This window comes from Eucyclogobius newberryi, unplaced genomic scaffold, assembly GCF_026437365.1.
Source record: "Eucyclogobius newberryi isolate DKJ021-1_F unplaced genomic scaffold, fEucNew1.0.hap1 SCAF_14, whole genome shotgun sequence".
In the NCBI taxonomy this organism is placed as follows: domain Eukaryota; kingdom Metazoa; phylum Chordata; class Actinopteri; order Gobiiformes; family Gobiidae; genus Eucyclogobius; species Eucyclogobius newberryi.
In genome coordinates this window covers 4,274,539-4,299,538 of record NW_027315768.1, presented here as the reverse complement: position 1 = coordinate 4,299,538, position 25,000 = coordinate 4,274,539, and the positions used below count along the sequence as shown (strand labels likewise).

The following is a 25,000-nucleotide window of genomic DNA, read 5'->3' as shown; positions in this document are numbered from 1 at the left end:
GGTCATTTCCCATCTCTCAATGCATTTTTGGTACATTTGGGGGCGCTGACGCGCCAATTTTTTAATTTTAGAAAAGGGAAATAGCCAGAATGTAGAGAGGCACGATTTTTAGAGGTGTGCAAATTTTTGTGACTTTTCGTCAATGTTCACTGGGTGAAAAATAGGGGGATTGGTCCCGAGAAGAAGAAGAAAGAATAATATTCCGATGCGAAAACAATGTTTCCCATTTTTCAAATATCATAAACTATACATTTTCGGAAAGCGCTCGCGCTTTCCTTCCTCATGGTGTGGGTCCCTGGTCACTGACGGGTACTTTTGTTAATTTTGAGTGGGCTCCGCCCACTTTGTGTTTTTGGCCCTCTATACAGTAATAATGTTCAATTTTTGCATTACATGCTTATATGCACGGAACATGCAAGAGATGGGGAACGTATTCGTGAGCTACTTAGCGCAAATGAGTGCTTTATATGGGGATGACGACCGCGCCAATGTAAAATGCTCGTTTAGTGCGCACTTTTGCACGGGCTTCGCCCGTTTACAACGGTAATGTTCCATTTTCCTACTACTAATTAGTATGCACGGGGCGTGCATGAGTGAAGGAGTGCGTTAGTGAGTGTTTGGAAGTGCACGAGCGCTTCGCGCTCGATTTCGTGCGCACTACGTGCGCACTTTCGCAGCCGTGCTTCGCATGGCCTTACGAGATTAATAGGCCTCTCGCCAGCTTGTGGCGCTCGGGCCTAACAAGAACTAGAATGCTAACAGCACACTTCCTGGTTCTTGGACAATAAGAAGATAATTAGATGCAAACATCCCACAGCGGTCTCATTTTGACCCAAAGAGCTCTGATCTGTGCTGGTCCAAAACAGATGGACTTTTCTCAACTACATGGATCAATCCATTTCAGTTCTGACATAGCACATTCCAAGTATTTGAAGTCCCAGAGGACCTTGGCTCGGTCGTTCTCCACCACCTTTGGAGGTGTTTCCACCTTGTCCTTTGGGCCTCCAGCCCGTGCTCTGCTCAGATGTGTCTGGACACTATGTTATGTGTGGGATTGTCTCAGGGGCCCCTTTGCACAGCTACACTTGGGTCTTGTCTGGTGTGGTAGATCTGGGCCTCTATTGCTCTGGTGTTCAGGGCCTGCTCCTGTCCTGCTCCTGTCCTGCTCCTGTCCTGCTCCTGTCCTGCACCTGTCCTGCACCTGTCCTGCTCCTGTCCTGCTCCTGTCCTGCACCTGTCCTGCACCTGTCCTGCTCCTGTCCTGCTCCTGTCCTGCACCTGTCCTGCACCTGTCCTGCTCCTGTCCTGCTCCTGTCCTGCACCTGTCCTGCTCCTGTCCTGCTCCTGTCCTGCACCTGTCCTGCTCCTGTCCTTCTCCTGTCCTGCACCTGTCCTGCTCCTGTCCTGCTCCTGTCCTGCACCTGTCCTGCACCTGTCCTGCTCCTGTCCTGCCATGATCAGGGCCTCTGTCCTTCAGACCAGCTCTTTCTAACCATTGTATATTTATATATGTGCTTCAAATAAGACATTTTATGTTTTAAAATGGCCAAACGTTTGCACACTTGTTACATCTACATCTGTGGAGAGCAAGGTTTAAATGTATTGCCTCTTTTTGCTAATAAGTGACCCAAAAAAAGCACAGAAGGGATTTTAGTGCTTTATATTTAAGTGCTTTATGTCTCTGTGAGTCACATGTCACATCTTAATCTATGGATGAAGTGGATTCAATGATATAATGAAACATCTTCAGGAGGAGATTGTACAAAGTTAAAGTGTTTCTGTTTAGAGAGCAACATGAGGAAAAGAGCCTTTAAACACACATGTGTGCGTGGCCTGCTCTGTCCTCCTCAGATATGGCCCCTACACCAGAGGCCCTCAGTCTGCTGCTCCTGTGCTCTCTGCTGGGACCGGGCTCCAGCTCTGAACCCGGTAAGACTCACCTCACAGTGGTGCCCTCTGCTGGCAGCTCTGTGTACTGCAGCTAACACCACAAACACATAACCTCACAGTGGTGCCCTCTGCTGGCAGCTCTGTGTACTGCAGCTAACACCACAAACACATAACCTCACAGTGGTGCCCTCTGCTGGCTGCTCTGTGTACTGCAGCTAACACCACAAACACATAACCTAACAGTGGTGCCCTCTGCTGGCTGCTCTGTGTACTGCAGCTAACACCACAAACACATAACCTCACAGTGGTGCCCTCTGCTGGCTGCTCTGTGTACTGCAGCTAACACCACAAACACATAACCTCACAGTGGTGCCCTCTGCTGGCTGCTCTGTGTACTGCAGCTAACACCACAAACACATAACCTAACAGTGGTGCCCTCTGCTGGCAGCTCTGTGTACTGCAGCTAACACCACAAACACATAACCTCACAGTGGTGCCCTCTGCTGGCAGCTCTGTGTACTGCAGCTAACACCACAAACACATAACCTCACAGTGGTGCCCTCTGCTGGCTGCTCTGTGTACTGCAGCTAACACCACAAACACATAACCTAACAGTGGTGCCCTCTGCTGGCTGCTCTGTGTACTGCAGCTAACACCACAAACACATAACCTCACAGTGGTGCCCTCTGCTGGCTGCTCTGTGTACTGCAGCTAACACCACAAACACATAACCTCACAGTGGTGCCCTCTGCTGGCTGCTCTGTGTACTGCAGCTAACACCACAAACACATAACCTAACAGTGGTGCCCTCTGCTGGCTGCTCTGTGTACTGCAGCTAACACCACAAACACATAACCTCACAGTGGTGCCCTCTGCTGGCAGCTCTGTGTACTGCAGCTAACACCACAAACACATAACCTCACAGTGGTGCCCTCTGCTGGCTGCTCTGTGTACTGCAGCTAACATCACAAACACATAACCTCACAGTGGTGCCCTCTGCTGGCAGCTCTGTGTACTGCAGCTATCACCACAAACACATAACCTAACAGTGGTGCCCTCTGCTGGCTGCTCTGTGTACTGCAGCTAACACCACAAACACATAACCTCACAGTGGTGCCCTCTGCTGGCTGCTCTGTGTACTGCAGCTAACACCACAAACACATAACCTCACAGTGGTGCCCTCTGCTGGCTGCTCTGTGTACTGCAGCTAACACCACAAACACATAACCTCACAGTGGTGCCCTCTGCTGGCTGCTCTGTGTACTGCAGCTAACACCACAAACACATAACCTAACAGTGGTGCCCTCTGCTGGCTGCTCTGTGTACTGCAGCTAACGCCACAAACACATAACCTCACAGTGGTGCCCTCTGCTGGCTGCTCTGTGTACTGCAGCTAACGCCACAAACACATAACCTAACAGTGGTGCCCTCTGCTGGCTGCTCTGTGTACTGCAGCTAACACCACAAACACATAACCTAACAGTGGTGCCCTCTGCTGGCAGCTCTGTGTACTGCAGCTAACACCACAAACACATAACCTCACAGTGGTGCCCTCTGCTGGCTGCTCTGTGTACTGCAGCTAACACCACAAACACATAACCTAACAGTGGTGCCCTCTGCTGGCTGCTCTGTATACTGCAGCTAACACCACAAACACATAACCTCACAGTGGTGCCCTCTGCTGGCTGCTCTGTGTACTGCAGCTAACACCACAAACACATAACCTCACAGTGGTGCCCTCTGCTGGCTGCTCTGTGTACTGCAGCTAACACCACAAACACATAACCTCACAGTGGTGCCCTCTGCTGGCTGCTCTGTGTACTGCAGCTAACACCACAAACACATAACCTCACAGTGGTGCCCTCTGCTGGCTGCTCTGTGTACTGCAGCTAACACCACAAACACATAACCTCACAGTGGTGCCCTCTGCTGGCTGCTCTGTGTACTGCAGCTAACACCACAAACACATAACCTAACAGTGGTGCCCTCTGCTGGCTGCTCTGTGTACTGCAGCTAACACCACAAACACATAACCTCACAGTGGTGCCCTCTGCTGGCAGCTCTGTGTACTGCAGCTAACACCACAAACACATAACCTCACAGTGGTGCCCTCTGCTGGCTGCTCTGTGTACTGCAGCTAACACCACAAACACATAACCTAACAGTGGTGCCCTCTGCTGGCTGCTCTGTGTACTGCAGCTAACACCACAAACACATAACCTCACAGTGGTGCCCTCTGCTGGCTGCTCTGTGTACTGCAGCTAACACCACAAACACATAACCTCACAGTGGTGCCCTCTGCTGGCTGCTCTGTGTACTGCAGCTAACACCACAAACACATAACCTCACAGTGGTGCCCTCTGCTGGCTGCTCTGTGTACTGCAGCTAACACCACAAACACATAACCTAACAGTAGTGCCCTCTGCTGGCTGCTCTGTGTACTGCAGCTAACACCACAAACACATAACCTCACAGTGGTGCCCTCTGCTGGCTGCTCTGTGTACTGCAGCTAACACCACAAACACATAACCTAACAGTGGTGCCCTCTGCTGGCTGCTCTGTGTACTGCAGCTAACACCACAAACACATAACCTAACAGTGGTGCCCTCTGCTGGCTGCTCTGTGTACTGCAGCTAACACCACAAACACATAACCTCACAGTGGTGCCCTCTGCTGGCAGCTCTGTGTACTGCAGCTAACACCACAAACACATAACCTCACAGTGGTGCCCTCTGCTGGCTGCTCTGTGTACTGCAGCTAACACCACAAACACATAACCTCACAGTGGTGCCCTCTGCTGGCTGCTCTGTGTACTGCAGCTAACACCACAAACACATAACCTCACAGTGGTGCCCTCTGCTGGCTGCTCTGTGTACTGCAGCTAACACCACAAACACATAACCTCACAGTGGTGCCCTCTGCTGGCTGCTCTGTGTACTGCAGCTAACACCACAAACACATAACCTAACAGTGGTGCCCTCTGCTGGCTGCTCTGTGTACTGCAGCTAACACCACAAACACATAACCTCACAGTGGTGCCCTCTGCTGGCTGCTCTGTGTACTGCAGCTAACACCACAAACACATAACCTAACAGTGGTGCCCTCTGCTGGCTGCTCTGTGTACTGCAGCTAACACCACAAACACATAACCTCACAGTGGTGCCCTCTGCTGGCTGCTCTGTGTACTGCAGCTAACACCACAAACACATAACCTCACAGTGGTGCCCTCTGCTGGCTGCTCTGTGTACTGCAGCTAACACCACAAACACATAACCTAACAGTGGTGCCCTCTGCTGGCTGCTCTGTATACTGCAGCTAACACCACAAACACATAACCTCACAGTGGTGCCCTCTGCTGGCTGCTCTGTGTACTGCAGCTAACACCACAAACACATAACCTCACAGTGGTGCCCTCTGCTGGCTGCTCTGTGTACTGCAGCTAACACCACAAACACATAACCTAACAGTGGTGCCCTCTGCTGGCTGCTCTGTGTACTGCAGCTAACACCACAAACACATAACCTAACAGTGGTGCCCTCTGCTGGCTGCTCTGTGTACTGCAGCTAACACCACAAACACATAACCTAACAGTGGTGCCCTCTGCTGGCAGCTCTGTGTACTGCAGCTAACGCCACATTGATTGGACCGTAGAGATGCACGAGGAATAGGTCAAGGTTAAAACAAATATTAGAATTTTAGTTTTAACTTCATTCTAGTTTTTCAATGAATTCATTATTATTCATTACTAATTGGATTTATATATCACGTTTTATGACCCTCAACAACACTTTACAGTGCATTCTTTATTCAGTGAATACATCCTGTGGGGGCAAACTACTAATGTAGCCACAGCTGCCCAGGGACAGACTGGTGCAATCAGCCCCTCCCACCATCACCAATCATTCACTCATCAGATTTATTCTAGGCACATTTCCTAAATAGTGTACTAGCTTTTTAGGACATTTAGTACATTTTTAAGACATTTTTTGCAAATGAATGTATAAACTTTGAAAAGATTTATATATACACACCGTTAATGTCATACAAACCATTCTAATACTAGATTTGAGAACGTTTTGTTATGATTATATCATATTACTGATCTGATATTTCAGCCTTAAAGTGACTCACATTCACTAAAGCAGTGACGTTAGATCATTATATACTTATACTTTTTATATTAGACCACTGCACTTTTTTAATGTTACTCAGTCATTTCAATTTAGGGGGATTTTATTAAAAAATGTTCCTTCATATCACATATTGGTTTCATCTTTTCTGTTTCCAATGGGAAAATGTACTTTTATTAGGGCGTGGCCATCCGACAAACAGGTACAAGGATGTAGTTACATTACAATTTCCAATTCAAATATACTTTGTCGTATTAAAATTAAATAAAAAGTCTTCCAATATGAATTGAATAATTCACTTTGAATGAGGGTTTGTGGAGGAACTAAAGCTTTGTTGTTCCCATGAAAGTAAATGAAGACAAAGAGACTTTTTAAAGATGTTGTAATAAATGGTCTAAACTTATTCCTCACGTAAATATTATACATAATCCTAGGACCCATATTTTTCACCGCATAATTATAGTAATGCTAACATCAGCTAGGATGCTAATCAGTGTCACCGCCTGGTTAGCGGTCAATACATGATTTATAATTAGATACAGACAGCACACAGCAGTCTTATTTTCACCCTCAAAGCTGCTTTTACAATATATTACGCTACATGTTCTGGGGCAAAACAGATTTGACTTCATCACATTCAAAAATTGGATATAACCCCTTTAAATTTGATCACACAGGCGCGGTTTCCATTATTCATAGAACAAGGAACCATATCTAACTTAAAGGCGCAACGGACGATTTTTCGGCGATTTGAGAACGCAGGCGGAAGTGCACATGCCACTCCCCCGTGCACATGCCACTCCCCCGTGTGGACAGATACAACACACACGTGCGTTTGTTATTAGCGCGACCGAGCGCATCGCATCTCTCGTCTCCCGTAGATTTCTGTCCACTTCTGCGTCAGCTCGAACTGTCTCTCTCCGTCTTCATTTTGCCCCGTACACTGAGGGAACTATATTATGATAGATCCATGCGCTTAGGCACGCGGAAACGTGGGAACGAGCCTGACGCGGCTGCAGGTGAGCGGTAGGTGCGTTTTATGATTGATACGCAGGACAAATGATTTATCCACGCCACGAGGAAATATGATAAAAAATTTGCTGAAAAAAATCGTCCATACCACCTTTAACCATTCTACAAACAAAAATAGTAGAAATGTAATCATTTCATGTCAGATATTATCATATTAATACTTCTGCAGGCGGCTGTCAGAACTACTACCTCCAGTTCGAACGCGTCTTCTCTGTCCCTGGAGACGTGGCCATGCTCAACAGCACGCTGCTCTCGCCCTCGGTCTTCAACCTATCAGCTGAGCCGTACAACATCACATGGTACAGGCTGAACTCCGACCAGCCAATCAGCAACCAGAGCGGCCGGGTCCTGGTCCTGGCTGAGACGCTGTGGTTCTTAAACGTCTCGCTCGGAGACGCTGGGGACTATGTGACTGTGGTCAGGTGAGCCGGGGGTCAGGTGAGCCGGGGGTCAGGTGAGCCGGGGGTCAGGAGAGCCGGGGGTCAAGGGTCGTGTGGAGTTTGTACAGTGTATCTCTGGTTTCCTCATTACCTGAAAACACGCGCAGTAGACTAATCCTCCAGCTAGGTACTCCTGACCATACAGGATATGCAGATGATGTCACATTTAGCAGCGACAACATTTTGACGTTTTCTCCCGTAAAAGCTCAAAAACACAACAGAAATGTGAAAGCGTCTAATAGCAAATATAAAAGTAGCCAACTCTGCCAAATATTTAGTTTATATATAATATATTAGCTCACTTGTAAAAAGAGAAGCAGAAAACCGAACCCTGCAGCTGGTTGTGGGGACATAGTGTCCTTTTTCTCCTCCTGCCGTTTGCAAACGAGCTCTCTTTTCATTTGGTTTGTTACAGATATGAATATTAGTCATTTGCGTGTCTATTGTTTGGCAATACACAAATATTTCATGTTTTTTCTGTCCGATTACAATAACTCTGCTCTAATAAACTCTAAAAACATACATTTGATGTACATTGTATTGGTATTAGTTAGCGGTGGGTAATATTGACAAAATTGTATATTACATTTTTGGGGAGAATCCTGACAACGATAGACGTGTCAAAGCAACAGAAATGTGTTTAAACTTGTCTTTAAATGAATTAAGGTTTGACAGACAAAGACAGATGTGAAATGTTTAAAATGAATCACAAAAGTGCAGAAAAATCCCCTTTAACCAGTTTTCTAACATTTAACATAACTAACTGAACATAAATCATCACATACTATATTTTCAAACTTAACTAGTCTTCAAAACAACATTTCAATATGTTTCCCACCAATAGTATTAGTTTCTCCAAATACTGTTGAAGTTTTCCGTAAGTAACTATACAAACCACTACTTTGTACTTTGAAGGTTCCTCTTCCTGAGTAAACTTCTCGTATCACATGGCTCTTGATGTTGAATCGTTATAAACGATTGTCTCTTATCTTCTCTTATTCTTAACGAATCATTTGCTGATCAGACTCATATAGTTCTCTTCCTTCACCTCAAAGTGGCCTCAGTTAAAGAGAGTGAGTTTTGTGTGGGCCCCTGTCTTTCTCAGGACCCCTGGGATGTGCTACCGGCAGCAGACTAAGCTGGTGGTGGACACGCCCCTTTCTCTGTGTGGACGTCCCAGGACGGCGGGACAGAGGCTGACCAAAGGAGTGACCGACCGCCTGTCCTGCCCGCTCAAAGACTACATCCACAAACTGACCAGCTACGGCCTCCCCTTCTCCATCACATGGTACAAGGTACGATCTGGGGACTCTTTAAAAGATAAAGGTTTATAACATAGTTCTCATTGAGAGGACCTTTGACCTTTAAAGGACGCATACTTGTATCCTTGTTTTGAACTTTGAACTATGTTAGGTTTTCCAGGTTTCCATTCCAAGAAACATTGTTCTAAAGTCCAGTGGGATATTCATTCTGAAGATAACTCGCAGTTAGAAAAACAATATAAAGAAGATGAAATGAAAAAGTCATGACTGAAGAGCAAAAACATTCCATCAGGAGCTGAAACATGACTTTTGGAATGAGACAAGACTTTACAATAAGTCTTCACCTCAGATGAAGCTTTTAACAACTTTTAACTGGTCAAAACTCTAATACCTGAAGAAGGGGCGGAGCCACTCAAAGGTGCTTCATATGCAGTGATTAGTGATGTCACCATATCACATTTAGTGTCATGATTATTGTGAGGAAAAACATAATGATTCACGAGACTGAAACAGTGAAATCTTTCATTTTCTGTCATTCCCCTGGTCTAACAGCTACTATTGAACTATACTATTGCTTTGTGACTGGCTTTATGACATTTAACTTTATGAAATACAAAATTAAGTTACATTTGACAGCTTTTTACATTTAGGTCTATTTAAACAGAAATTCTTAATTTAGCTTCTAAAACTGTAACGATTATTATTTTTTGTTTCCTATGATTATATCGTGCCCAAAATAATCACAATTATCACAAAAAAATGGATGACATGAACTTGACATACGGAAAAAAAATCACATATGGACTTAATCTAGAAAAGGACCAATTTGACAGACTCTGGACTTGATTCATGGACTCTTTTTAGTGCGTTCTCTTTTTGGTGCGTTCTCTCTTTGGTGCGTTCTCTCTTTTTGGTGCGTTCTCTCTTTGGTGCGTTCTCTCTTTGGTGCGTTCTCTTTTTGGTGCGTTCTCTTTTTGGTGCGTTCTCTTTTCGATGCGTTCTCTTTTCTTTTTGGTGCGTTCTCTTTTTGCTGCGTTCTCTTTTTGATGCGTTCTCTTTTTGGTGCGTTCTCTCTTTGGTGCGTTCTCTCTTTGGTGCGTTCTCTTTTTGGTGCGTTCTCTTTTTGGTGCGTTCTCTTTTTGGTGCGTTCTCTTTTTGGTGCGTTCTCTTTTTGGTGCGTTCTCTTTTCGATGCGTTCTCTTTTCTTTTTGGTGCGTTCTCTTTTTGCTGCGTTCTCTTTTTGATGCGTTCTCTCTTTGGTGCGTTCTCTTTTTGGTGCGTTCTCTTTTAATGCGTTGTCTTTTTGGTGCGTTCTCTTTTTGGTGCGTTCTCTTTTTGGTGCGTTCTCTTTTTGATGCGTTCTCTTTTTGGTGCGTTCTCTTTTTGGTGCGTTCTCTTTTTGGTGCGTTCTCTTTTTGGTGCGTTCTCTTTTCGATGCGTTCTCTTTTCTTTTTGGTGCGTTCTCTTTTTGCTGCGTTCTCTTTTTGATGCGTTCTCTTTTTGGTGCGTTCTCTCTTTGGTGCGTTCTCTCTTTGGTGCGTTCTCTTTTTGGTGCGTTCTCTTTTTGGTGCGTTCTCTTTTTGGTGCGTTCTCTTTTCGATGCGTTCTCTTTTCTTTTTGGTGCGTTCTCTTTTTGCTGCGTTCTCTTTTTGATGCGTTCTCTTTTTGGTGCGTTCTCTCTTTGGTGCGTTCTCTCTTTGGTGCGTTCTCTTTTTGGTGCGTTCTCTTTTTGGTGCGTTCTCTTTTTGGTGCGTTCTCTTTGTGAGATAACCGCTGCTCCGTGTGTCTTAGGGCTGTGAGCGGGTGGCGCACCAGGACCAGGGCAGGTTTCACTACTGGGACACGTACCTGAAGGTGGAGGAGGTGCAGTCTGAGGACCAGGCTCTGTACACCTGCACTCTGACCTTCAGCCTGGGCGGGGTCAACGGGGGCGTGTCTGAGACCATCGAGGCCGAGGTCCAAGGTCAGTATACCTACATGTTAAAGGTGCGATATGTGGAGGATCCATCACCTGCTTGTCTCCATGGAGATGTTATTGGAATGTTCCACAATATGGCATTAAATGTATTTTTCCTTCATGTCATGACACATTACAGGAGCTTTTGGTGCGTTCAGTAACATCTCTGTGCAGACAAGCAGCTGGCCACACCTGCATCAGAAAAGTGACATATTGCGCCTTTAAATATGACTGGCATTAGGATCATCATCTGTCATGGCTGATGTCAGTCATTTCCTCCAAGACCCATCAGCTAAAGCTCAGCCACGCCCATCCAACCGTCCAATAAGACTCAACTGTGACGTGACTCAAATTAGTTGTGCTTGAAATGCACAAAATTCGAACTTCAATTGTGTTTTTCCTCCATCATGTTTCTGCTTTTGTTCTCCACATCCATAGATCATACCTTCTGTTCTCCACATCCATAGATCATACCTTCTGTTCTCCACATCCATAGATCATACCTTCTGTTCTCCACATCCATAGATCATACCTTCTGTTCTCCACATCCATAGATCATACCTTCTGTTCTCCACATCCATAGATCATACCTTCTGTTCTCCACATCCATAGATCATACCTTCTGTTCTCCACATCCATAGATCATACCTTCTGTTCCCCACATCCATAGATCATACCTTCTGTTCTCCACATCCATAGATCATACCTTCTGTTCTCCACATCCATAGATCATACCTTCTGTTCTCCACATCCATAGATCATACCTTCTGTTCTCCACATCCATAGATCATACCTTCTGTTCTCCACATCCATAGATCATACCTTCTGTTCTCCACATCCATAGATCATATCTTCTGTTCTCCACATCCATAGATCATACCTTCTGTTCCCCACATCCATAGATCATACCTTCTGTTCTCCACATCCATAGATCATACCTTCTGTTCTCCACATCCATAGATCATACCTTCTGTTCTCCACATCCATAGATCATACCTTCTGTTCTCCACATCCATAGATCATACCTTCTGTTCTCCACATCCATAGATCATACCTTCTGTTCCCCACATCCATAGATCATACCTTCTGTTCCCCACATCCATAGATCATACCTTCTGTTCTCCACATCCATAGATCATACCTTCTGTTCTCCACATCCATAGATCATACCTTCTGTTCTCCACATCCATAGATCATACCTTCTGTTTCCCACATCCATAGATCATACCTTCTGTTCTCCACATCCATAGATCATACCTTCTGTTCTCCACATCCATAGATCATACCTTCTGTTCCCCACATCCATAGATCATACCTTCTGTTCTCCACATCCATAGATCATACCTTCTGTTCTCCACATCCATAGATCATACCTTCTGTTCTCCACATCCATAGATCATACCTTCTGTTTCCCACATCCATAGATCATACCTTCTGTTCTCCACATCCATAGATCATACCTTCTGTTCTCCACATCCATAGATCATACCTTCTGTTCCCCACATCCATAGATCATACCTTCTGTTCTCCACATCCATAGATCATACCTTCTGTTCTTGTTCTCCACATCCATAGATCATACCTTCTGTTCTTGTTCTCCACATCCATAGATCCTGGACCAGTCCGTAGGACTGGAGTACTTCACACCTTCATGTCATACTTTCTGTTTGAATATAATGTCTATGATTTTAGGAGATTACTGTCTGCTCCCACAAGTCCGAGAACCTGCCAACGACGTGGTGAAAGCAGAACTGGGTCAGTATGTAGTGCCTGTATATATATATATATACTGTATATATGTATTACTGTTTCCTGCTTCCGAAGAGTGCACACGCTTTTTTGCTCGCTCCGCTTGCTATCGCTGCTTTCCTTATTTATTTTGCTTTTTAATCAGTTTTTGTCTTCCAAAAAATTTTGCTTTAGACTTTTTCAAGTAAACCAAGGATTTTAAGAACATTTTTCCAGTTTTAACGACATATCTGACGCCAGCGACATGTCCGGGAGAAGAAGGGAGAAAGACTGTGAACGCTGTCGGAAATATCAACAAGAAATTAATGAGCTGAAAACACGGATATTTGTTTTAGAATCTGAAAAAGTTCTTCACGATACCATTCCTGTGTCAACCGATGGTAAGAAGAGCACACTTTTTACAAGAAAAACTGCTACTTTCAACCTAAACCGCAGTGACTCTGTGTCGTTTCCAAAACTGTCTAAAAACCAGAAAGACCAGGCATTTTCTTGGAACAAACTTGGAGCAAAGCCTAAACGATACAAAGATAACGTGAAGTCACCTAAAATACAGCTCACAAACAGATTTTTACCACTTTCAGAGATGGAATCAAATGAAAAAAGGAAAGATGACGTGGCCAAAATACAGCAAGGAGGATCTGTGCCAAGAGCCAAGGTCACACAGATTGTTTTGGTTGGAGACGGCGCGATAAGTCACGTGACGCATGAAAAGATAAACACACATTCTTTTCCAAGCGTCACTGTTTCTGAGATAACGTCACACCTTCCAAATGTTATGGCTATGCATGGACGAGCTAAACAGCTGATAGTGCATGTGGGTGCAGTAGACATGCGGCGGGAACAGACTGAAGTTTTGAAAAAAGACTTCTTGAAGTTATTCGAAGTGCTTGATAAAGTGGAAATCAAAACATTCATAAGTGGACCTCTTCCAAACATCGACAGGAAGATAAACAAGTTTAGCCAGCTTCTTCAGCTGAACACATGGCTGTCCAAAGAGTGTGCACCTAGAGGACTACACTACATTGAGAACTTCTATCTATTCTGGAAACGAGAGGACCTGTTTAAGAGAAATGGCCCCCACCTATGCAGAGGTGGAGTGAGGGTGCTGACAGAGAACCTGCTCCACGCTCTGAGGCATTGGACTGGGCCTGGACAGGGTCCTGAGCAGATAGTTAGAGAAGAGAAGAATGAGAGAAGAATTCCTGCTCCATCAGCCAGAGACCGAGCCAATGTTTCAACATCAAAAGCACCACAACCTCAGCCTCCACCAAAGGATTCATCAGCAGCTGCTCCACCACCACCAGCAAAGGATTCAGCTCCAGCTGCTCCACATTCACCTCCACCGCCTCCAGCAAAGGAACAATCTTCAAAGGCCTTGGACCCATCTGTGACAAGCCCAACAACATCCCTGTCATCGCCCCTGCCTTCACACCAGCCCTGGGTTCCCCCTGCAACATCTACTCCCACTAAAGATTCATCATTCTCCTTCTCATCTCCACTCTCACCCATGGGCCTTCCCAGCCATTTTGAAAGTCTGATCAAATCAGGCATTAAGATGGCTCCACTCACGCCCAATATAGCAAGGGCTATGTCAATACTTATCAACTCTTCCCTGCACAAGCCGACTACACCAACAAAAGCCCCACCACCCATCCCCCCTCGCCTTTCACCTGGTCCCAAACTCTCCTTGGCTACAAAAGCCCCACCACCCTCCCACCTCGCCTTTCACCTGGTATCTCCCATAGCTAGGATGCACTGGGTCTCAGCGTTGCCAGGACTTATTGTCATATTAAAAATCAAACCAACCCGGGGCCCTATGTAAAAAGAGCCCCCCCTAGTGCTATTTCTGTAGTCACATCATCACACAGATGGAAAAACAAAATGCAAGTCAGGCTCAATCTGAGAAATGTGATTCATATTCCCTGTGAAAAAATAAAGCCCAGTCCCACTGAAACTAGTCTGAAACTTGCTGTGCTAAATGTCAGATCCTTATGTAACAAATCTCTCTTAATCAATAATTTTATTTCTTATTATAATCTTGATTTTATGTTTTTAACTGAAACATGGCTTGACAAAAACACAGGAAATGTAGTTCTGATAGAATCTGCTCCACCCAACTTTAAGTTTGAATCTGAAACACGAGAAAACAAAAAAGGGGGTGGAGTCCGTGCCGTCTTTAGAGATGAAATAATTATCCGCAGGTTGTTCTTTTGGGGTGTTTTCATCATTTGAGTATGTATCCTTTAAAATGGAGCTAAAACGGTCTCCATCCATTCTCTTCATTGTTTTATACAAGCCTCTCCATCACTGCCAAAGTTTTATTGATGATTTTACTGAGATGCTTTCAGTCATATGCACAGACTTTGATGGTTTGGTCATTACAGGTGGTTTCAATGTGCATGTTGATAATATTTGTGACAGAAACGCTAAAGAGCTTGATGCTGTCCTTGAAACCTTCAGTCTTACTCAGCATGTGAGAGGCCCCACCCACAGCAAAGGACACACTCTAGATCTCATAATTACAAAGGGGGTAAATATTTCAAATGTTAATGTGATTGATGTTGCTCTGTCTGATCATTTCTGTGTCTTCTTTGACCTGTCTGTTTCTCTCAAACCACCGGTTGGTCCTGCAGTTGTTCAGAGGCTGGTCCTGCAGTTGTTCAGAGGAGACACATAAATGATGGCACAGGTGCACTGTTTATGGAAATGATCAACTTTGAAAATGTCTCATGTTCTAATGTAAATGATTTGTTGATCTCTGTTACATTGTGTGTTTTGAATGTTCTGGACACCATCACCCCTATGAAGGCTAAAATGGTTAAAAATAAGCAGAAGGCGCCGTGGAGACATGATGATTGGGTCAGGGCACAGAAAAGGGAGTGCCGCAGGGCCGAACGGAAATGGCGCAAGTCAAAGCTCCAGGTTCAAAAAGAGATTTACAAAGAGAAGCTGAACATGTACAACCTCATTTTATGTAGAACTAGGGAAAGATATTTTTCTGAAATAATTGGAAGCTGCAGTAACAACTCGCGTGTCCGGTTTGCCACAGTAACGGATGATCAAACCCTCCAGCTCAGCTGCCGTTAGAACTCATTTCCACCTCCAAGTGTAATGAGTTTACATTATTCTTTAATGACAAAGTTCAGGGCATTAAAAATGCTATAAATCCCACAATGCAAAAAATTACCCTAAAACCACCAAGACACTTAGAGCTAACTCACTTTGCACCAGTAACTGACAAAACTGTCCATGAGATCATCACCAGTCTGAGTTCATCTTCATGCTGCCTCCATGTGTGAGCCTCCAGATTTATAAAGTCTGTGTTGAACAGTTTGTTAGCACCATTCACTCACATAGTTAACATGTCGCTTCAATCTGGAACATTCCCAATGTCTTTGAAAACTGCGGTCATAAAGCCTCTCCTAAAGAAGAGCAGTCTTGATGCCGCAGTACTGAGTCATTACCGGCCCATCTCTAATCTACCATTTTGGGGCAAAGTCCTCGAAAAGGTTGTTTACCAACAGCTCACAGATTTCCTCTTAATAAACAACTCATTTGATGTTTTTCAGTCAGGTTTTAGACCTCATCACAGCACTGAGACTGCTCTTGTCAAGGTGATAAAGGACATCCGCCTGAACACTGACACGGGCAAAGCCTCAGTCTTAATTCTGTTAGATCTGAGTGCTGCTTTTGACACTGTCGATCATGGGATCCTCTTACAGAGACTAGAGGACTGGGTGGGCATCACTGGCACTGCCCTAAATTGGTTAAGGTCCTATCTGGAAGACAGGAAGTACTTTGTTGAAATTGGTAGCTGTGTCTCAGACCACATGACCCTGGCCTGTGGAGTGCCCCAAGGGTCAGTCCTGGGTCCCCTTCTGTTCAACCTCTACATGCTGCCGTTGGGTCAGTTGATACGCAGTGAAAATGTGTCCTATCACAATTATGCAGACGACACTCAGATCTATGTTTCACTGTCGGCAGGTGACTATGGACCAGTGGATTCACTCTGTCACTGCATCCAACAGATCAGTGTGTGGAGGCAAAACAACTTTCTCCAGCTGAACTCAGACAAGACTGAAATAATCGTTTTTGGCCCACAGAAACAAAGAGAAAGTGTCAGCGTCACCTCCAGAGTCTCGCTCTAAAACCTACAAACCAAATTAGAAATCTGGGGGTAATAATGGACTCAGACTTGAACTTTAATAGCCACGTCAAATCAATAACATCAGCAGCTTTTTACCATCTAAAAAACATTGCCAAAATCAAAAATCTTGTGTCAAAACCAGATTTAGAGAGACTTATCCATGCGTTTGTCTCCAGTAGATTAGACCGTAACGGCCGCTCACTGGCCTCTCCAAACGAACTGTAAAACAGCTGCAGTACATCCAGAACGCTGCTGCTCGGGTCCTGACTAGAACCAGGAAGTATGATCACATTAGTCCTGTTCTCAGGTCTCTGCACTGGCTCCCTGTGGCTCAGAGAAGAGACTTTAAAGCAGCTCTGCTTGTGTACAAGTCTCTCCATGGCCTAGCACCAAAGTACATCTTGGATATGTTAGTGCCATATGAACCATCTCGGACTCTGAGGACCTCGGGGACCGGCCTCCTGCTGGTGCCCAGAGTCAGGACAAAACATGGACCGGCCTCCTGCTGGTGCCAGAGTCAGGACTAAACATGGACCGGCCTCCTGCTGGTGCCAGAGTCAGGACTAAACATGGGGAATCTGTGTTTAAGTTTTATGCAGCTAAAATCTGGAACATTCTTCCTGAAGATGTGAGACAGGTTCTACTCTGACAATGTTCAAATCTAAGCTAAAAACAGTTTTGTTTAGCTGTGCATATGACTGAAAGGATTTTTTCTTTGCACTCTTCTCTTTTAGTTTAGACAATCAGTAGGATTGATCATTTTTAATTTAGTTAATTTTATTGTATTTCTGTAATTTCTTTGTGATTTGAATGCATTTTTCCTGCTGTGAAGCACTTTGAATTGCCTTGTGTATGAAATGTGCTCTACAAATAAACTTGCCTTGCCTACTGTATATATGTATGTATATGTATGTATATATATATATATATATATATATATATATACTGTATATATATATATATATATATATATACTGTATATATATATATATATATATATATATACTGTATATATATATATATATATATACTGTATGTATATATATATATATATATATACTGTATATATGTATATATATATACTGTATATATATACTGTATATATGTATATATATCGTCATAAGGCGCTGGTACAGCTGGCAGCCCGGTGTAAACGCTCTCTCTTCTTTCTCACACTTGTGCTTTATCTCCTATATTTTGTAAATATAGTTAGTATATTTTTTCTATTTTACTGCACGATAGGGACACGCGCTGGAATAGTTTTTTATTCAACTGTTTTTGACTTTTTTCGGCTGGATTTGAGCGTTTTTCGTTGCGTTCGTTGTGTTGTTGTGACGTGAGCTAGCTCCGAGTGAGCCCACCAGCCCCCCCCCCCCGCGCCCTCCGGCCGCGCTAAAGTACGGCGTGTCGTCGGTACACGTTTATATACACGTTTATATGAAAGAGGAACTTCACGAACGATCGGGACACGCACTGGAATCGCTTTAAATTAACTTGTTTTGACTTTATTCGGCTGGATTGAGTGTTTTCGTCGTGTCGTTGCGATGTGTCTTGGCTCTGAGTCCCCCGGCTCCGGCCCCGCCCCCCGGCCGGCGCCGTACCGCGTTTACACAAAGGAGGAACTCATGAAACTGCGGAGAACAGTCGTCTTACCCGGAGATCGTCACGTTATCCCGGCGGACATCCTAAGGAAAACGCAACGAAGCAGACGGGCTGGACGTAAACTCCGAGAGAAGAGAGGAAAAAACAGGAAGTCGTTCCCGCCGTAGTCATGGGTAACGTGAGGTCCCTTCAAAATAAAATGACGGAAATAGCGAGCCTCATGCGGTCCCAGAGGATATATAGGGACAGCAGCGTCTTGATTTTCACAGAGACCTGGTTAACAGCAGAAATGCCAGACTCTATTGTAGGTTTGGACAATTTTCATCTGCTGCGGGCGGACAGAACGAGAGAATGCGGGAAGAAAAGAGGTGGAGGTCTGGCGGTGTATGTGAACACGAGCTGGTCCAAACCCGAACACTGCACAGTGAGGGAGCAGCTATGTAACAAGGATATTGAACTATTGGCTATTGGCATGAGACCATATTATCTGCCCCGGGAGTTCTCACATGTGATTTTGATCGCAGTCTATGTGGCCCCGTCTGCCAATGCTGAAAATGCTTGTAAAGCACTGCTCTCCTGCACTTGTAGGCTGCAAACACAGCATCCACAGGCTCTCTTCCTCATCTCTGGTGACTTTAACCACACTTCTCCCTCTTCTGTTCTACCAACATACACCCAGTATGTTACCTGCCCCACCAGAGAGAATAGAACATTGGACTTGTTTTTTGCCAACACCAAGGAGGCTTATTCCTCTTCCCCCCTCCCTCCCCTGGGCAGCTCGGACCACAACCTTGTACATCTGAGGCCTGTGTATGAACCCATCGTGCGCAGGCAGCCTGTGGTGTCCCGTGAGGTGAGGATGTGGTCTGCTGAGAGCGAGGAGGCTCTGAGGGACTGCTTCAGCACCACTGTCTGGACTGAGCTTTATGACCCACATGGGGAGGACATCAACACCATCATAGAGTGCATCACAGACTACACCAACTTCTGTTTTGAAAACATTGTTCCCTCCCGGACGGTGCGGTGTTTTCCAAACAACAAGCCATGGATTAACCGTGAACTGAAGGCTCTGCTGAAGGAGAAGAAGAGAGCCTTCAGGTCAGGGAACAAGGAGGAGCTGAGGACTGTGCAGAAGGAGCTGAGGAGGAAGATCAGGCAGGCTGAAGCCGGCTACAAGAGGAGGATGGAGGAGCAGCTGCAGCAAAAGAACATTCAGGGAGTGTGGAGGAGCCTGAAAACCATCTCGGGCTTCAAAATCCCCCCTGCCCAGACAGAGGGGGATCTACAGTGGGTGAATGATTTAAATGCTCACTTCTTGAGGTTTGATCGGTCACCCGCCCCTCCCCCTGCACAGCTGCATGCTCCCTCTTCCACAGCTGGACAATGCCCTGCATCTGTTCCTCTTCGCTTATCTGCCCCGGACCATCAGCTCCCCACTTCGCCTGGACTCACCCATCCCCCCAGCACACGGTCCCCCTGCCAACCACTGACTGTCACAGCAGCACAGGTGAGGAGTGAGCTGAAGAGGATTAAAGTGAGGAAGGCAGCAGGACCTGATGGCATCAGCCCCAGGCTCCTTAAGTCCTGCGCAGATGAACTGTGTGGAGTTATGGAGCATGTCTTCAACATGAGCCTGAAGTTGAGGGTGGTACCACAGGTCTGGAAGACCTCCTGTCTGGTACCTGTGCCTAAGACACCGCGCCCCAAAGACCTCAACAGCTTCAGGCCAGTGGCTCTCACGTCCCACCTGATGAAGACACTGGAGCGGCTGGTCCTGGACCACCTCCGCTCCACCGTGAGCTCAGCCATGGACCCGCTGCAGTTTGCACACCGGCCTGGCATTGGAGTGGCGGACGCCGTCATCTCCCTGCTGCACTGCTCTCTCTCTCACCTGGAAAAGCCTGGCAGCTCTGTGAGGATCCTGTTCTTCAATCTTTCCAGCGCCTTCAACACCATCCAGCCGCTGCTCCTGAGGGACAAGCTGGAGACGGCTGGTGTGGAGTATGACCTGGCAGAGTGGATCCTGGACTACCTCACAGACCGACCCCAGTTTGTGAGAGCCCGGAACTGTGTGTCTGACACTCGGACCTGCAGTGTGGGGGCGCCCCAGGGCACTGTCCTCGCGCCCTTTCTCTTCACCCTTTACACTGCAGACTTCAGACATGACACGGACAGCTGTGTCCTGCAGAAGTTCTCTGACGACTCTGCCATTATCGGACTCATCACGGACGACGATGACGAGGAGTACAGAGGACTGGCGCAGGACTATCGGCGGAACCACCTCCTCATCAACGCGGGGAAGATCAAGGAGATGGTGGTGGACTTCCGCAGACGCCACCCCACTGCCCCCTCACCAGTGAACATCCAGGGACGGGACATTGAGAGAGTGGACTCATACAAGTACCTGGGTGTTCATCTGAACCACAAACTGGACTGGACTCATAACACAGACGCACTGTACAGGAAGAGCCAGAGTCGGCTCTACCTCCTGAGGAGACTCTTTTGGAGTGACAGGGCCACTCCTGAAGACCTTCTACGACTCTGTGGTGGCATCAGCCCTCCTGTGCGGTGTGGCCTGCTGGAGCAGCAGCATCACAGAGAGGGAGAGGAAGAGGCTGGACAGAGTCATCAAGAAGTCCAGCTCCGTCCTGGGCTGTGCTCGGTGCAGGAGGTGGGGGACAGGAGGGTCCTGGCTAGATTCACATCTATGCTGGACCATGAGTGTCACCCCCTGCAGGACACTCTCTCCGCTCTGGAGAGCAGCTTCAGTGAGAGACTGATCCACCCTCGATGTGTGAAGGAAAGGTTCCGTAGGTCTTTCCTTCCTGCTGCTGTCAGACTTTATAACAAAAACTGTTAGTACTGAACACTCGCAATACTGACCTAACCTAATACTGATGTGCAATTCTGTCATATGTGCAATTGCTGTTGGAATTCATGTGCAATTCATGTGCAATTACTGTGCAATTACTGTGAAATTCATGTGCAATCTATGTGCTGTCGTGACACATATTCATGTGCAATTACTGTCGTGATCACATGCAATGGTATTTATGTATTTATTTATTTGTCTATGGGAGTCTTTATTTATTTATAGGAGATCTTCTACTGAAAGTGTTTTTCAGACTTCCTATAAGTGATCTGTTCTTCTGGATCTACCTGCGTTGCACCAATGAAATTTCCCCATGTGGGACAATAAAGGAATATCTTATCTTATCTTATATATATATATATATATATATATATATATATATATATATATATATATATATATATATATATATATATATATATATATATACTGTATATACTATACTATATACACACCTTCTCATTCTAAGAGTTTTCTTTATTTGTAGATTCACACTGAAGCATCAAAACTATGAATTAACACATGTGGAATTATAAACTTAACAAAAAGTGTGAAACATCTGAAAATATGTCTTATATTAATCTAATCTAAAAATCTAATTATATTCCAGGTTCTTTGAAGTATCCACCTTTAGCTTTGATACTGCTTCTCACACTCTTCATTCTCTTGATGAGCTTCAAGAGGTCAGAGGTCATCACCTGTAATGGTCTTGAAGGAGTTCCAGATGCTCAGCTCTCATTGGCCCTTTGACCTTTGTTGTGGAAAAAATATAATCTGGCCCTTTACTTTTTAACTTTCAATCCTATTTCTAATCAGATTTAGTTCTAACAGCCTGACAACCCCTTTTGGCCTGGAAATGTCCATGTCCAGACTCCCTGGAGTGATTAGGAAGTCCCACGTTATGTTTCACACTAGGCAAGACATGTGAATTGAATTGATGCAAATTCTGTATTGTCTCCTTCCTGAAACCACTGTTTCTTTGACGTCCCATTTGCTCCTTCTGTGTGTGTGGTCATGTGACCTTCTGTGATTTAAGGCAGGGGACAGACGAGGGACGGAAGGACTTGGGAGAGACACGTTTTGGGAAGCAGGCAAGAGACAGACGCGTGGACTCGGCCTTCCATGAGAATGGCCGAGTCCACACGAGTTTCTTTCTGATTCAGCCACAAGATTAAACAGTTTACTTTTGAAACGAGACAACTTGCTTCTTTGTCTTAACAAGAGATTTTTGCCACTACAATTTGACTCTGTGTCTGTCCAAACATTTGGTCTGAACTGTATAATAAAAGGGTTAAAGGTCATGTGGACACTCTTTTAGAAACTGCAATGTTTCAAGTCATTTTCATCTTCCTGGTCTGTGGACCGCACTGGTCTGTGGACCGCACTTTACTGTGGACCGCACTGGGCTGTGGACCGCACTGGTCTGTAGAACGCTCTGGTCTGTGGACCGCACTGGACTGTAGACCGCACTGGTCGGTCTGTGGACCGCACTGGAATGTGGACCGCACTGGGCTGTGGACCGCACTGGGCTGTGGACCGCACTGGTCGGTCTGTGGACCGCACTGGACTGTAGACCGCTCTGGGCTGTGGACCGCACTGGTCGGTCTGTGGACCGCACTGGACTGTAGACCGCACTGGACTGTAGACCGCACTGGTCGGTCTGTGGACCGCACTGGGCTGTGGACCGCACTGGGCTGTGGACCGCTCTGGGCTGTGGACCGCACTGGTCGGTCTGTGGACCGCACTGGACTGTGGACCGCACTGGACTGTAGACCGCACTGGACTGTAGACCGCACTGGTCGGTCTGTGGACCGCACTGGGCTGTGGACCGCACTGGGCTGTGGACCGCTCTGGGCTGTGGACCGCACTGGTCGGTCTGTGGACCGCACTGGTCGGTGGACCGCACTGGGTTGTGGACCACACTGGTCGGTCTGTGGACCGCGCTGGACTGTGGACCGCACTGGTCTGTGGACTGCACTGGTCTGTGGACCACACTGGGCTGTGGACCGCACTGGGCAGTGGACCGCACTGGACTGTGGATTGCAGTGGACTGTGGACCGCACTGGACTGTGGACCACACTGGGCTGTGGACCACACTGGTCTGTGGACCACACTGGGCTGTGGACCGCACTGGGCTGTGGACCGCACTGGTCGGTCTGTGGACCGCACTGGACTGTGGATTGCACTGGACTGTGGACCGCACTGGACTGTGGACCGCACTGGGCTGTGGACCGCACTGGGCTGTGGACCGCACTGGACTGTGGACCGCACTGGGCTGTGGACCGCTCTGGGCTGTGGACCGCACTGGTCGGTCTGTGGACCGCACTGGTCGGTGGACCGCACTGGGTTGTGGACCACACTGGTCGGTCTGTGGACCGCGCTGGACTGTGGACCGCACTGGTCTGTGGACTGCACTGGTCTGTGGACCACACTGGACTGTAGACCGCACTGGACTGTAGACCGCACTGGTCGGTCTGTGGACCGCACTGGGCTGTGGACCGCACTGGGCTGTGGACCGCTCTGGGCTGTGGACCGCACTGGTCGGTCTGTGGACCGCACTGGTCGGTGGACCGCACTGGGTTGTGGACCACACTGGTCGGTCTGTGGACCGCGCTGGACTGTGGACCGCACTGGTCTGTGGACTGCACTGGTCTGTGGACCACACTGGGCTGTGGACCGCACTGGGCTGTGGACCACACTGGTCTGTGGACCACACTGGGCTGTGGACCGCACTGGGCTGTGGACCGCACTGGTCGGTCTGTGGACCGCACTGGACTGTGGATTGCACTGGACTGTGGACCGCACTGGACTGTGGACCGCACTGGGCTGTGGACCGCACTGGGCTGTGGACCGCACTGGACTGTGGACCGCACTGGGCTGTGGACCGCTCTGGGCTGTGGACCGCACTGGTCGGTCTGTGGACCGCACTGGTCGGTGGACCGCACTGGGTTGTGGACCACACTGGTCGGTCTGTGGACCGCGCTGGACTGTGGACCGCACTGGTCTGTGGACTGCACTGGTCTGTGGACCACACTGGGCTGTGGACCGCACTGGGCAGTGGACCGCACTGGACTGTGGATTGCACTGGACTGTGGACCGCACTGGACTGTGGACCACACTGGGCTGTGGACCACACTGGGCTGTGGACCGCACTGGGCTGTGGACCGCACTGGTCGGTCTGTGGACCGCACTGGACTGTGGATTGCACTGGACTGTGGACCGCACTGGACTGTGGACCGCACTGGGCTGTGGACCGCACTGGGCTGTGGACCGCACTGGACTGTGGACCGCACTGGGCTGTGGACCGCTCTGGGCTGTGGACCGCACTGGTCGGTCTGTGGACCGCACTGGTCGGTGGACCGCACTGGGTTGTGGACCACACTGGTCGGTCTGTGGACCGCGCTGGACTGTGGACCGCACTGGTCTGTGGACTGCACTGGTCTGTGGACCACACTGGGCTGTGGACCGCACTGGGCAGTGGACCGCACTGGACTGTGGATTGCACTGGACTGTGGACCGCACTGGACTGTGGACCACACTGGGCTGTGGACCACACTGGTCTGTGGACCACACTGGGCTGTGGACCGCACTGGGCTGTGGACCGCACTGGTCGGTCTGTGGACCGCACTGGACTGTGGATTGCACTGGACTGTGGACCGCACTGGACTGTGGACCGCACTGGGCTGTGGACCGCACTGGGCTGTGGACCGCACTGGACTGTGGACCGCACTGGACTGTAGACCGCACTGGTCGGTCTGTGGACCGCACTGGGCTGTGGACCGCACTGGGCTGTGGACCGCTCTGGGCTGTGGACCGCACTGGTCGGTCTGTGGACCGCACTGGTCGGTGGACCGCACTGGGCTGTGGACCACACTGGTCGGTCTGTGGACCGCACTGGACTGTGGACCGCACTGGTCTG

The 25,000-nt window shown here is 47.4% G+C and overlaps 1 protein-coding gene across 2 annotated transcripts in view; it reads left to right on the top strand.

The window, feature by feature from the left end:
* Positions 1–25,000, top strand: part of LOC140359324 (interleukin-1 receptor type 1-like) — an 87,952-nt gene that overhangs the window by 27,339 nt on the left and 35,613 nt on the right. For both annotated transcript variants that reach the window (XM_072444192.1, XM_072444191.1), the window contains exons 2-6: positions 1,852–1,929; positions 7,222–7,474; positions 8,598–8,787; positions 10,546–10,717; positions 12,404–12,466. In XM_072444192.1, the coding sequence (XP_072300293.1) occupies positions 1,854–1,929; positions 7,222–7,474; positions 8,598–8,787; positions 10,546–10,717; positions 12,404–12,466 (754 nt within the window). In that variant the 5' untranslated portion in view covers positions 1,852–1,853. The remainder of the gene's footprint in view (positions 1–1,851; positions 1,930–7,221; positions 7,475–8,597; positions 8,788–10,545; positions 10,718–12,403; positions 12,467–25,000) is intronic.